A 14097-nucleotide genomic window follows, 5' to 3' on the forward strand; every position below is an offset into this window, starting at 1 on the left:
CAGGCTTGGTGTAACGCCTGCCAGGCTTACTGTTTCAACTCTCTCTTACGATTTTTAACTGCATGTTGATAGGTGGTTCTAGCGGATCTTATTTCAACCAGGTTTCTTGGATCGCTCTTTAAGCGCTACCAATAAATGTGCATGGGTCTTACTGCACTCCGAGTTGAACCATCTCTGCATCTTAGTTTTGCCCTGTGACTGCGATCTTGTAAGAAGCTGTCTGATTTCCTCAGTGATTTTGAGGCAAGCCTCGACAACTGTGGCATAATCATTGTTCGAACTAAGACATATTTCAAATTCCCTGTTTTTATTTTTGATAAGACTTTCAAGGAAGGCCACTGGCTCTACTTTGTTCCACTTTATGACATATCCATTCTTCCTTACCAGGCTTAGCTTATAACTATATAAATTATCAATTAAGTTATTTGCTTTTCCTTGACACCTTGCAAAGGAGAAGGATAGTCTAATTGGGAAATGGTCACTCATTGCCATCTCACATGTATTATAAGAGATAACGTGACAGGAATGTGGCTTAGATATGAGAGAACAGTCTATGACAGATTTACATCCCCTCCCGATAAATGTAGGCTCAAAAGGGACCGGTCGAGAGCATAATTCATTTATGAAGCCCAGATCTAATTGGAAAATTAAGTCGTTGAAAAGGTTGCCCAGTGTCGTATGGGAGAAATGTGCACAAGAATCTTCTCTGCCTAGGCGCAGGCCACAGATATTCAATTGGCTATGTGGACATAAGAAACAGTTAAAATCGCCTACCCATATTATACATCTATCCCCTGTCTGCTTCTCTTCAATACTCTTTAGGGTTTGGCACATATCCTCCATGGTCTTGCTTATTTCTGCTTTTGGAATATTGTTGTAAAAATGTATCAGGACTATTTTTTGGTTTCCCCCATCCGTCATCTGCAATATCTGATAGTATTCAGAGACGGGATCAAATTTTACTATCATGCCATTTAGAAGATTTGAAACGTAAGTGCAAAGACCCCCCTTGTTCCTTCCCCTTGCCGTGCGAATGGCGGGAGTATGGAAAGTACGGTAGCCATTTATATGAATGGCCTCCATTGCCCAGCCTTCCTGTAAGCAGATATTTGAATACTCTTGCATAAATGATAGGCAACCAGGATCCCTTGTCCTGGCTGATAGCCCCGCGATGTTCCAAGACATCAATCTGATGTTATCTTCTATCTCTATGTTAATAGCTTTAGTCCTATCAATTATTTGTAGAGGTATATTTCCTGATATGCTTCCAGAATTACTTTGGCATATCAATTGGTGCTCACTATGGACCCTGGTCTGTTCGTTGGGTGCCAAAGGTACTAGTCTTTCACCGGAGACTCAGGAACCGGCGATTCTTGGTTGCTTCTTTTGAAATTCCCTTTTGCCTCTCTCTCATTGATGGGTTTGGGATCTATCATCATTGTAACACACTAGATCTGCTTGTTTCAGATGTATATAACCCAGTCAAATCTGGCTAACAAACAGACAGATGGTGAAAAGCATCTGAAGACCGTATACCAAAGGACCAGCTAATTAAGAAGGCCTGGCTGAGCACAAAAACAGTACTGATGTAGACAATCCAAACACAAGTGTGCAATATGAGTAAATTGAGAGATGTTTTGGACATTCTAATATGAGTGGGTAACTCAGAGCAGAGTGGAAAAAATCGAGCATGTTGGCCCACAGTTGGCAATTGCAGGTTAGAACTCCTAAGGTGTGGCAGAGGGAGACCCCATCAGAGATACATAAACAGGCCAGCATAACCCCAGACAGTGAGGAGAACACCTAATCCAGCACAATTGGAACAGGGCCAGTAATAATGCAGCAGACAGGGCGAAACTTAAAAGTGCTGAAATTTATATCAATCAAGAGGAAGCTGTTGAACAGCACCAGAGCCCTGGATGAGGTGAGTGAAGGTATCTCCTCCATAAAAACCCACATGGAATTGAAAAACTACCACTCTGTGTCACTGTAGTAGGATGTCCTGTAGATTCATGACTTCTTGTTCTGACACCGTGTTGCTCTGGGCGTCCGGGGCCACGCAGCACCACCAGAACTATCAGTATCCGGGCCTCACTGGAACGGGTATTGGAGACACAAATATCCAGGACGCAGCAGTGAAGAAGCCAGGAGGGTGCGAGGTAGATGGCATGGGACTAACCAGGGAGCTAGCACTGTCTCACATAAGTGCAACTACCAATCCGATGTGTATTAAACAACAATTCATAGGATAGGTGTACTCACACAGCCATGCACCGACACCTTAAGAGATCCACCATCGGAGTTAAAAATATAAACTTGAGTTCAAGTTTGTCCTCATTCACCGTAGAACCACACCCAAAGATATATCAGCATCCTGCACGTAAATGCTGACCAAAGTCTTGTGCTAACAGCAAGATGGAACAGCTGAATAACATTGAAAACATGGAGGGATCACTGGAGCTCTGTTGACAACCGCCAGCATGCATGGACTTCAATACACCCTGTTTCTGTATTACTTTCTAACATTTATTCTTGAGACAATAAGGCAGCCTGTCACCTTCTAAACACACTCACTGTTCAGCCCTGCCCAAAATAACCAGAACTCCGCTTCAGCCAATGTAAGTTCCCAGGATGCACCTTTTTATGTTCCAGCAGGACAAGAAGATCACATGCTTTCTGCTGCGACACTAAATAAAAAAGGCTTCAATTGGGCCAAGCACGCCTATTGTAGGGAGATGTGGGGCTCTTCTTTCACATTGTTTCAGCTTTCTTCATTATTTTAATTTCTGTGCCCGCCACCTGCCGATTCAATTTGGAAGCACTTTGCAGGGAGCCACCTAAAGAGAAAGAAAGCTGTACAGAGTGATGTTGTGGACCCACAATGTATCACTGCCACTCCCTGTCCGTGGTGTGGGGTCCTAGCAGTGCTGACTTTGTAAAGATATTAGTGCAGGGGTGATGGTGTTTCTTAGGATGCTTTTAGCATTACTGAATGTCAGGACTGCCAAATATCAAGGTTTTCACTTCTATGTACTTACACCTGTGCCAAAACGGTTAGTTTTGCCTTCAAAACCCATTCAGCTATTCTCAATGGTTGTGATTAAAAATGTGCCTAGAAATACAACATTTGCCGTACATTTCCCCAAAGTTGCCTTAATACAAAACCCATACATTATCGCATTAAATTCTATTCAGTTTTCATCAATTTTATTGTCCAGATGTGCTTTCAAAAACATTTGAAACACATTTACTGAAAAATGTCCAACGCTCATTTCTCACTATGCTTTTAATAGTACCATTTAATACTACTTATCAGAAGTAATCATCTATCTGAAACATCTACCAAAAATATCTGTCCCTGGCTACGGGCCTGCGTGGCATGTCTTTCTCTATATGTACAAATGCAAAAACAACAAGGTGATGGATGGAATGCTTGAATTAATCTCAGCCACTGGCAATTGCTCGGGCCGCATCCCAATCCATAGTTTTTCACTCACCGACACCTCAGTTTGGACCCAGCCATATGCACATCAATCTTGACCTTGCCCCTCATATGAACAGTCCATCCCAAACGTTTTTGAATTTTACACCATATGTAAAGCGTCATGCACAGGGAAGTCTGGGAGTTGGTACCAAATAACAACTACCCAGACCCATAATTGTATGTGTGTTTGTAACTTCTGATAGCTCTAACACTCACATGTGTTTCTTGGTGAATGCATCCATGCGCCCCACTGCGGGAGCCCAAGATATGAAAGTGCTGCAAGCAACATGTTGCTAGTGAGCTACATTGTGGGGTCCACTGTAAAATAAATATGCCTGGTAATGATTGTTAGGGGAATTGTTAATAACAAAGGATGTTATACTTAAACCCTTTAGACCATTAGTACTTACTGCACTGAAAATTCTAACCGGTTCCAAGAGCGTAAAGTCATGTCATCTTTGTCTGGCCTTTTTATTTAACTTTATGATTCATTTATGGTGTTAATTATTTCTAATTGCGCACTGTTCACAGCTTGAAAGCAGTTAACACCCTCCCCAGACGGCAATTACTGCTTTTAATTGCCCCAGCCAAAGACAATGTTGCATAATGATCGACATTGGCACCTGAACAATGTTAACTCGTTACAGCATGTGGGAAATAAAGCCATAAGATCCACTTTCCTGATTGAGTCAGAAGAGGCGAACGGGTTATGTCCCTTCTTCACACTTTCACTGATGTTAGAATGCAAGGAAACAACAGCAGCTAACACCACCATTCTCAGCATTCTGATCGACTGAGCCAATCCCAGCATTTCTTGCATTGTGCTAATGAATAATATTATTGTCACAATTACTGTCATTAGTAGAAGTATTATGTATCACCATGTCTTGTTGCTAGTAATATTGTTAGCAATACTAATATTAAGAAGGATAGTAATAGTAACATTATTACAGTAGTATTATAGCCTTATAGCCCGCCATAGAGGGCTATACCGGCTATTAAAGGCCCTCTCCAGCCAGAGCTGTGAACAAAGAAACATTTGAATGTTGGAGCTCCAGGCTTATACCAGCCATTATTAGCCCGGAGCACTCCACTGTTTTCAATGGAGCTCCTAACATTCCAATGTTCTAATATAGCCTTATAGCCCGCTGTAAAAGAAAGAAATAGGAAATTAACTAAATGCAAAGTCTCAATGTTGACTCTCTGGGATAACATGCTGCTATTATATAATTTGTATTATATAATAGCACCATGTTATCCCAGAGAGTCAACATTGAGACTTTGCATTTAGTTATATTTCCTATTTCTTTCTTTTAATTGGAGACGTTTCATCAAGAATAGTATACTAAAACTGCACATATCTTGAATTTCTAAAGGTAGGATTACCTTAAGTGTAGAAATAGTTTTGCTTAGTTCTCTTAGTTTGCACTCTAAACTAGAGTAAAATAAATAGCTTACCGGAATATGTTCCTTCTGGAAAAATAGTGATCTTTCTTTTTGTGCATGTGGTCCTTTGATACTGCACTGGATAAATGAGTGGTATTATTAGGCCTTTATTTGGCTTTTCGAAGTGGACGATTAGGTCCCTTAGAGTGCTGAATATTTTTTCTTGGACACCCTCAGCAGTCTGAAAATACAGTTGCAAAACAATAACTAAAATACATATTTATTAATTATTTTACAATTTGATATTACAACTTGTCCGAGATCAATATTAGTCACATCTCTCACAAAAAAGGGATCAGGCAGATCTTACACAAGCCCTAACAATGGGGAAAAGAAAGAAAACTGTGGAAGACAAGACAGGTGGGACTAAGTAGTCAAAAAAGACATTGCCTTATAGTCCGTTGTTATATGTAGTCCATTAAGAACATTACCTCGGAAAGTGCAGCAGCCACGAAAAGGAAAACTCAGATTCACAGCACAGTGGATTCCAGTCCAGATTTTCCCTCATACTTTTGATCTACTTACATGTTTTATGTAGTCCCCTGGTTCCAATTGTGGGTATACAGTATATACCTACCCCATGCATGGGGATGTAGGGCCGTTAGGGGCAATCGGAGGGCCCAGTCACAAAAACCCAATATATAACCAGGCCACAAACATGGATTAATGAAAATGCAAGACTTTTTTTATTTGCCCACCAGGAAATGGCATTCTAGCTTGCTTTCATAAATCAGATATTGCCAGTATTCACTATGCTAGAGAGCTGATACACTGCGAGTCATCATTATCACCATCATCATCATCATCATCATTCTTTCCTTATGTGGTTAAAACCCATAAAAGATGCACAAATAGTAAGACACAACTTTCTGAAGAAATTAAAATACCATAGCAAACTTTCTACAAGACCATCTTGTCCATTCTCTTCATAGCAGCCGTCACAAAACAGCTTACGGACAAACATTTTAAAGCACAACTAAGCATTTGCAAACAGAGAAAAGCAGGTTGGTATTGAACAAAACTAAAACCGGTTTCATAAGTTCTGTTTCTGCTGTTCATAGCATGATAAAGGATGGATAAAAAATCGACTCCTATAGCATCGAACTACAAAAATATCGAGCCTATAATATCGTATACAAAAATATCGACACCCAATACACAAAACTGAAATGATACAAACATTGATAAAAACATATCGTTATTTTTTTCCAATAACTAAATTATCAACAACAAAAAAGTACACAAACATATTGATAACATTAAAATAACATATAACACAACAAAAGCAATATAAATAATATCGACAATACAAACATCGAAAAAAACATATAAAATACCACAAAATAACATTTGAAAATAAAAATACACTATTTTCATAATATAATAAAATAACATATACCAAACATTAAAAACAAACAATAAAAAATTTGAAAATTAATAAAACTAAAAAAAATACAAATACATTGAAAACCAAAAATAAATAAATAAACAAACAATACAACATAAAAAAATATCACAACCATCAAAAATAAACAAACATATATATATAAAATATTGAAAAAAATATAACATGTATTTACACATGTATTTTAATTACACTAATAAACAAAATAAAAAAAAACATTAAATACACATAATTAATATTAAACAAGTTACATTATAACTGCCAAAAAATTCAAAAAAGCTATCTTGAACAATACATTTAAACTACACCAACAAAAACCAATAGAGAACTCTAACTAATCAAATAAGCACTATAAAAGCAATCAATTAATTAACACAAAATTTACTGTGAAACTGACAAATACTCAAGAAGCACGCAATTTAGCGAGACAGAAAACAGAACAAAAAAGAACTACACAAACAACTATTCATAAAAACTCTCATTAAAGGTAAGAACACAACTTTTTAACTAAATAAATAAAATTAGCTTTAAAAAATATAAACAAATTAACTAAAACTATAACAAGTACAAAATCAACATTAATGAAAAATATAAAACAAGCAAAGTATATGACAAACAACCAAAAGAGTAAACTAATTTTTTAAAGAGTTAATAAAAAAGCAAAATATAACTAACAAATACTTTTCTCTTAACAGCTTCTACAGACTTCAAAAAAACAACGTCAACGAAATAAACTCCATCAACTAAAAATAGTAAGTATTTTTTTACAACTAAACAAAAATAGAGACTAAATAACCTAAATGTAAAACTTTAATAAAAATAAAAATTTCCGTTTAAATCAACACACAAAAGAAACCAGTGAATAAACTAAGAACAACAAATAAAAAAATCCAACAAGAAAATCAGAGCAATACAAATGTACGTTTATTTTCAAAAAAATAATTATAAAAACATGCTTACTCTTCAATACTTTACAATATTAAATATATATATATATATATTACCTACTGGCGGTCGCCAGTAGGTATATATAGTTAGGATTTTTTCTCTATGGGTTTTTTGAAAATTCTATGTCTAATAACTTTGGCGTTTGTGGACGGAATTGGCTGAAATTTTCAGGAAAATGGCACATTTTGTTTCTGAGCAGCCCTTGAAAATTTGGGGGGGGTTCGTCCAGTGGGGGCCGAGAAAAAAGGGGGGTCCCAAAACGTGTTTTTAACATTGAGTTTTCCATAGGGCGGTTGGCCTCACTTTTAGCCCGAACGGCTGAATGGATTTGCACGAAACATGGCAAAATTGTAGGGACTGGTAGCCCGATGTGCCTTTTGTAGGTCTCAATATATGTGCTCCAGTGGATTTTGAGAAATTAACGTTTAAAAAAATATATATATCTGTAACAGCGGACCGGGCAGCGCTCTGGTTCGCGGACTTTTCGCGCAACGGAGCTTTGTGAAGCGAAGCTGATTGGTTCTCCGGCGTCTGTCAACATTCCAAACAGTCCGTAGCGGCCGCCATCTTGTCTCTCGGTAGGATCGAGAGACAAGAGGAGGCCGAAGCGAAGGGGCAAATGACCATAAGGGGGCATAGTACATTGTCGCTCACCCCCTAGGTTTGATGTGGAGGTTTTAAAAGGGCCCCGCGGGGCAAAAAAAAATAAAAATAATAATAATCGAACAGCTGAATGGATTTGCACGAAAGTTGGCAAAATTGTAGGGACTGGTAGCCCGATGTGCCTTTGCTAGATCTCAATATATGTGCTCCAGTGGATTTTGAGAAATTAACGTTCAAAAAAAGATATATATCTGTAACAGTGCACCGCTTCGCGTACTTTTCGCGTTACGGAGCTTTGCGAAGCGAAGCTGATTGGCTCTCCGGCGTCTGTAAACATTCCAAACAGTCCGTAGCGGCCGCCATCTTGTCTCTCGGTAGGATCAAGAGACAAGAGGAGGCCAAAGCGAAGGGGCAAATGACCATAAGGGGGAATAGTAGATCGTCGGTGACCCCCTACGTTTGATGTGGAGGTTTTAAAAGGGCACCGCGGGGCAAAAAAAATAATAATAATAATAATCGAACGGCTGAATGGATTTGCACGAAACTTGGCAAAATTGTAGGGACTGGTAGCCCGATGTGCCTTTGCTAGGTCTCAATATATGTGCTCTAGTGGATTTTGAGAAATTAACGTTCAAAAAAAGATATATATCTGTAACAGCGCTCCGCTTCTCGTACTTTTCGCGTTACGGAGGTTTGCGAAGCTGATTGGTTTTTCGGCGTCTGTAAACATTCCAAACAGTCCGTAGCGGCCGCCATCTTGTCTCTCGGTAGGATCGAGAGACAAGAGGAGGCCAAAGCGAAGGGGCAAATGACCATAAGGGGGCATAGTAGATCCTCCCTGACCCCCTAGGTTTGATGTGGAGGCTTTGAAAGGGTCTCGCAGGGCAAAAAAAAAATATACCGTTTTTTTAGTTTTTTTGCGTGGAGTGCGCCCGGTTCGCGAACTGGGGAGCGTACTTTCTTGAAAATTAGTGAAAAAAGTTAGAGTAAAATAATAATTGTGAGTGATCAGATGTAGGGTAGCTCTGAGAAGAGCTTTTGGGTTTATGGTACATTTAGGTACTTATAAGTAGGTACCAATGCACAGTCTTAAATTCAGAGTGAAAACTCTGTTGCCCTCATCTGAGAAGTGAACTCCATCTGCTCTGTAGATATCTTGCATGTAGTAACGCAAGTTATTGTTGTACAGGGAGCCCATTCCATGGTCTCTCATGTAAGCTGAAACAGATTTGTTTACATGCTTCCTCGATTTCTCAATTTGTGGACAAAATTGGTTCGACCACCTCCATTTCTGTCTTTGGCATATATTTGAATATACCAAGGCAGTCTGAGGAAATAGTGCCATCAATTGCTCAAAGGTGTCCTTTAAAAGCATTTCCAGACCTACCCCAGTCAAAGTGCCCAAATCATTACCTCCACAGTGCACAATTAACAGGTCAGGTTTTGGCAAATGCATAAAGGTTTTCACCAATGGTATCAATTGGTGACATTTTAATCCTCTGTGGCCAAACCACTTAATTTCCACATCTTGTAAATTGAGGTTAGGTAAATTCCTGTTTTCAGCGTACCTTTGAGCCCAATAGATGTAGCTATGTCCAACAATCCAGACAGAAAACATGGCGAGAGAAGGTTCTCCTGCAGTCAGATGAAGTGTGGCAATGAAATGGCAGTTGAAAAAATGAGAGTGTAAAATGAAAAAAACTGAGGAGTTTCTGTGTTAATGAAGCAGTAAGAGTGATTGGTGGATTTTGATTGCTGAAAACAGAAAGTTAGTGTGCATGGATGAGTTCGTTGAAAGATGTATTTTGAGTGGCGAAGAAAAAATTATTAAATGAAAGAATGCTTTGGATATGCAGGTGCACTGAGAGTTCAGAGTTCAATTGCAACATTGTTGTGTGAGAGGTCTTGCAAGAGGTGGTTGCTATGCAGAAAAAGCAGAGAGGGGGCAGAGGGGGGAAGGGTTTTGCTTTGAAAAAAAGTGAGGGAAGAGTTTTGATTGGGTGACATGAGAGATCTGTGTGAGGAATTACAGCATTTCTGTGCTTTTGATAGCTGCAGACTCTGGAGTGCATACCTTTTGCTCTGCTGAAGACAAATTGGTGTGTTTCTGAGACTGTTTTGAAACTCAAAGTATTTGCTAAGGTGAGAAAAAATTTCTTTAATTTAGATAGAAAATAGTGTGCTTTAAGGAGAAAATTATGAAGAAAGTTGTGTTTTTCAAATGTTGCTTTGTCTCAAGTGTTTCAGAAATAGATTTTGTTACTTTGAGAAATTGTAATTGGAGAACATGTGAAGTATTAGTACTGACAGGGCTTTTATGTGCATAGGAGCTGTGGAGTGTTTTCAAATTATGACTTGTAAATCGTTTTTGAGAAAAAGCAATGGTTTTAATATTGATGAGAAGGACATAATGGTGTCTGCTTCTTTATAAGGTAATTGAGAGTCTCTGATGTTATTTTTCCCATTTCAATGTAAGAAGTTTGTCTGTGGAGCAAATTGCTTGTAAATATGCTCCCACCTGTGCATGGCAAATTTAGATTTTGAATGTTTCCGTTACATAGGCATGTTAAAGGTGACTGAAACATGCTGCAAAGGCAATCAAAAAATGCTTTTATGTGTCTTAAGGACATTTTAAGTCATTTCCCCATGTGCAGTGTTTTCAAATTATGAGTTGAAAATCGTTTTTGAGGTAAAGGAATGTTTTCAAAATTTATGTGCGCCATATGACCCCAATTTTTTTTTTCAGGGGTGCAGCAGGGTGTTCTTGAGACACCCCTGCACCGTCGGAAAAATTCGTAATTTGCGATGAGGTAATTGCTAATCGCAAATTGCACCTTCATTCCTATGGGCCTCCTGCTGCATGGAAATGAATGGGTAATCTTGCTGAAATGCAAAGTCGAATCTGTATTTAAAAGGGTCTGCACCTCTGTACGGGTGTTCGCTATGTGAAGCACGAAAGTTTCACGGGCCGAACTCAAGGCCACCTCTCTCTGAGACAAAAGAGCTCTTATTCTTGCCATGCTGTTGAAATGTGCTCCCAAGGTTGGTATTTGTGGCCAGATTGAAAACTCCCTATGTTCATGTGTGGGAGGAAATAGAACATTTCTGCAGCAAATAACCCGTTCATTTACTGTTACGATAAAATGAATACTTTTAATTAACCCAGAACAATCTTCATTATTGAGCATCAAATAACTACCATTTTCCAAGAACTTGAACGTGGGGATGATAGCAGGAACTGGCGTGCCTTGCAACACGCAAGCCATATTTGGTCGGTGTTTGTTGCATGAACCGTGTAACTGTATGTGCCTACACATTAGTGAATGATCTGGCGTCTCAGTGCATTCCTCTCCATTCAGATAAAGGTCTTGATCATCTTTGAAAATCTGTATGTGTATGGAAGCGACCAGACCTCATGAAGAAAACCACTACCTAAAGGTTAATAACGACCTATTGGTATATATTTCATACAATTTGAAAACTTATATAAAGCAAAAGGCAGCGTTATTAAACCGTGGATAAGGCACGTTGCCAAAGCAGTGAACCTTTTGGATTCATACTGGAAATGTTAAAGGAAGAATTACGGAGTAGGGCCTGTAAATCTTTAATGGACAACGAGTAAAATTACTCCAACCATCAGATTCCTCTAACTCCGGGATAGTAGGGGTGTTTAATTTTTTAGAAGTAGCCAATCCAAAGCATTTGGTCTGGGAAATTGTTTCATTCACAAACAACATATGATTTGGGATGAGACATGCACGGTGGAAAGCCTCAGTGCCTTGTACCTGCCAGGTTCGTGAACCCCAAACTGATGTAGATCCTGGATATTTTTACACTGTGTTACGTTAGCATGGGCTCATTACTGGTTTAAACGCCATTTTTCCTTTTTTGTAACTTCTGCACACGATACTTAGTTGTTGCTTTAGCTTTCAGCCTACCTGCGTCAAGATCTATGCCTGCTTCAAGCAGGCGCAGGGTTTTGATGTAGCTTTGTCCTATCTGATTGTAAATGCGGCACACCGTGGGTGGCAGAGCAGCGGTGCACGTTAACTGGTGCATCCCTGGGGATGTGCTAGTTAATATAAATCTGCCCCTTTACATTTAATTATGTGCAGGGGACACAGAGTAGGTGAGGTTTATCCAAGGTTAAGAAGAGATGAGTCCTGTTCAGTGAAAAATTGGAGATAGGCTTCAGTATATTATATACTTAAGTAGTGTGTTAAATTTTTGATGACTGTTATTAATTTACTGTTGGGTAATAGTGGTTAATAACATTTTTTATTATATTTTACCACAGATTCAACTGCAGATTATTTCAAGATTTTAGGATGCCTAGCAAAGAAAGAGTAAGAAAGGCTGCAAAACGTCAAAGACAGCAGGACCATGGAAGAATGCAGCAGTCCTCTAACAAAAAGATTTGTCAAGTCACCAAGAAAGCACCGGGTAAGAGTCGAAAAACAGTCATAAGAAATATGTGTAGTAAAAAAAATATTACTACAGAAAATGTTTCAGTCCAGAAAAGGAGACAGAAATCAAATGGTAAGGAAAGGCCAATGAGAAATGTTACTGCTAGAGTAAGAGATAACTCTATGCATGAAAGTAGAAGGAAACAAGAGTTTAGGGATATTCGTAAACGAATGTTCCGCAACAGGATAATTGGGAATTTGTTAAAAAATATTAAGAAAGGTCAGCAGAAAGTGGTTTTTTATAAGAGAAAAAAAATTGTTGAGAAAGTTATTGATCAGGCATTTGAAATTAAACGTAAGTTATTTATTTTGACAATCAATAGAATTCGGAAGCTAAACAAGGTAATTTATGATTTCAAAAGAAATAGTAGATGGAAGAGAATAGTTAATCGTAGTAATTTTTGTGAAGTTTTTTCTGGAGAATGGATGCATAGTTCAAGCTCTGAGGCATTTTTTAATGAGGAGAGTTATTTCCAGGATAATGATTTGGTGCATGCAGTTGACACCAGTGGTCGAGCTTATGAAGTGAAAGATGGTTGTCCAGTTGAAAAAGAAAAACTTGTGACAACAGAGATAGAAGAGGTGTTAGGTAATGAGGTTTTAGGGAGACGTCCTAAGGGTCCTGTGTACACCTGGAAGTGTAGTAGTATTTGCAGTGTACGACAGGATTCCATCAATTTGCTTTGTGATTTTATAACGGTCATTTAGTAAGAACAGTTTGAAGCAGAAAATGAAGTTGTTGCAAGAATTAGATCCTTGCAGAGTGAGAGAAGTGATAGGTTTGCATGGTCATTCACTGGCTTGTCTTTCCAGGAGAGTATGCCAGAGTGTTTTTCATCATTTCAGGATGCTAGCAGTGCATCATAATAAAGTGAGGAAATTAGTTAGAATGTTGTATTATGCTAAGAGTCCAGCAATTATGCTTAAACAATTATGCGCTGCTCTTTTGCATGGTTCTGAAATAGATGTGAAGAATATATGTGAAGAAATTGAGTTTTGTTACTTTGGAAGTAAAGAGGAGAATGTTGAAATTGACCAAGAAGAAGAGAGTAATGTGGAAGATAGTGTACAGGTTTCCAGTACAGATAATTTCCAGAGGGAAATTGCGACGTTTCAGGTGAAATCAAGTGAGAGGCCAAATTTCACTTGTGTGTGTTGTCGACGCACTTATTATAAGAATCAGACTAAGTTAGTGGATTTATATGGAAAAAGTGAAAGGGAAAATAATAGTGAATGGAAGGATTTTACAACATACTTGATGGTAGAAAATTGTTTTGATTTGGGATTGGATCAACGTGTGTGTACTTATTGTTGTAACAAATTAAATCAAAACCAGATGCCTGCTAGAGCAGTTCATAATAATCTGGAATTGGTTGAGATTCCTTCTGAATTGAAGGATTTAAATACTTATGAATCTATTTTGATTCAAAGTATCCATCCCTTTCAGGCTATTGTAAGAATGGAGCCAAAGACAGGGAAATTGCCTCCATCAGATTTACAGAGAGGATTAAAGGGAAGAGTTGTTTATTTGCCTCTAGATTTGAAGAAAAACATTAACACAATTGGAGTAGAAAAAGTGGAAGAGGAACCTCTTGTTATCTTAGTTAATGGGGTTCCGTCAAAGAATAAGAAAATATGGCAAGATTTAGTAGATGTTAGGAAAGTCAAAAGGGCAACATTGTATTTGAAAAAATATAATAAGTACTATAAAAATGTATATGTTGCAGAAGAGGAAGTAAGTGAGG

At 38.3% G+C, this 14097-nt stretch overlaps 1 protein-coding gene across 3 annotated transcripts in view; it reads right to left on the reverse strand.

Annotated features, from left to right (window-relative positions):
• The window catches only part of LOC144773001 (SH2 domain-containing protein 1A-like), a 324523-nt gene that overhangs the window by 109115 nt on the left and 201311 nt on the right, over positions 1–14097 (reverse strand). For all 3 annotated transcript variants that reach the window (XM_078657740.1, XM_078657738.1, XM_078657739.1), the window contains exon 3: positions 4943–5111. In XM_078657740.1, coding sequence (XP_078513866.1) covers positions 4943–5111 — 169 coding nt within the window. The remainder of the gene's footprint in view (positions 1–4942; positions 5112–14097) is intronic.

Source organism: Lissotriton helveticus, chromosome 8 (assembly GCF_964261635.1).
Source record: "Lissotriton helveticus chromosome 8, aLisHel1.1, whole genome shotgun sequence".
Taxonomy (NCBI): domain Eukaryota; kingdom Metazoa; phylum Chordata; class Amphibia; order Caudata; family Salamandridae; genus Lissotriton; species Lissotriton helveticus.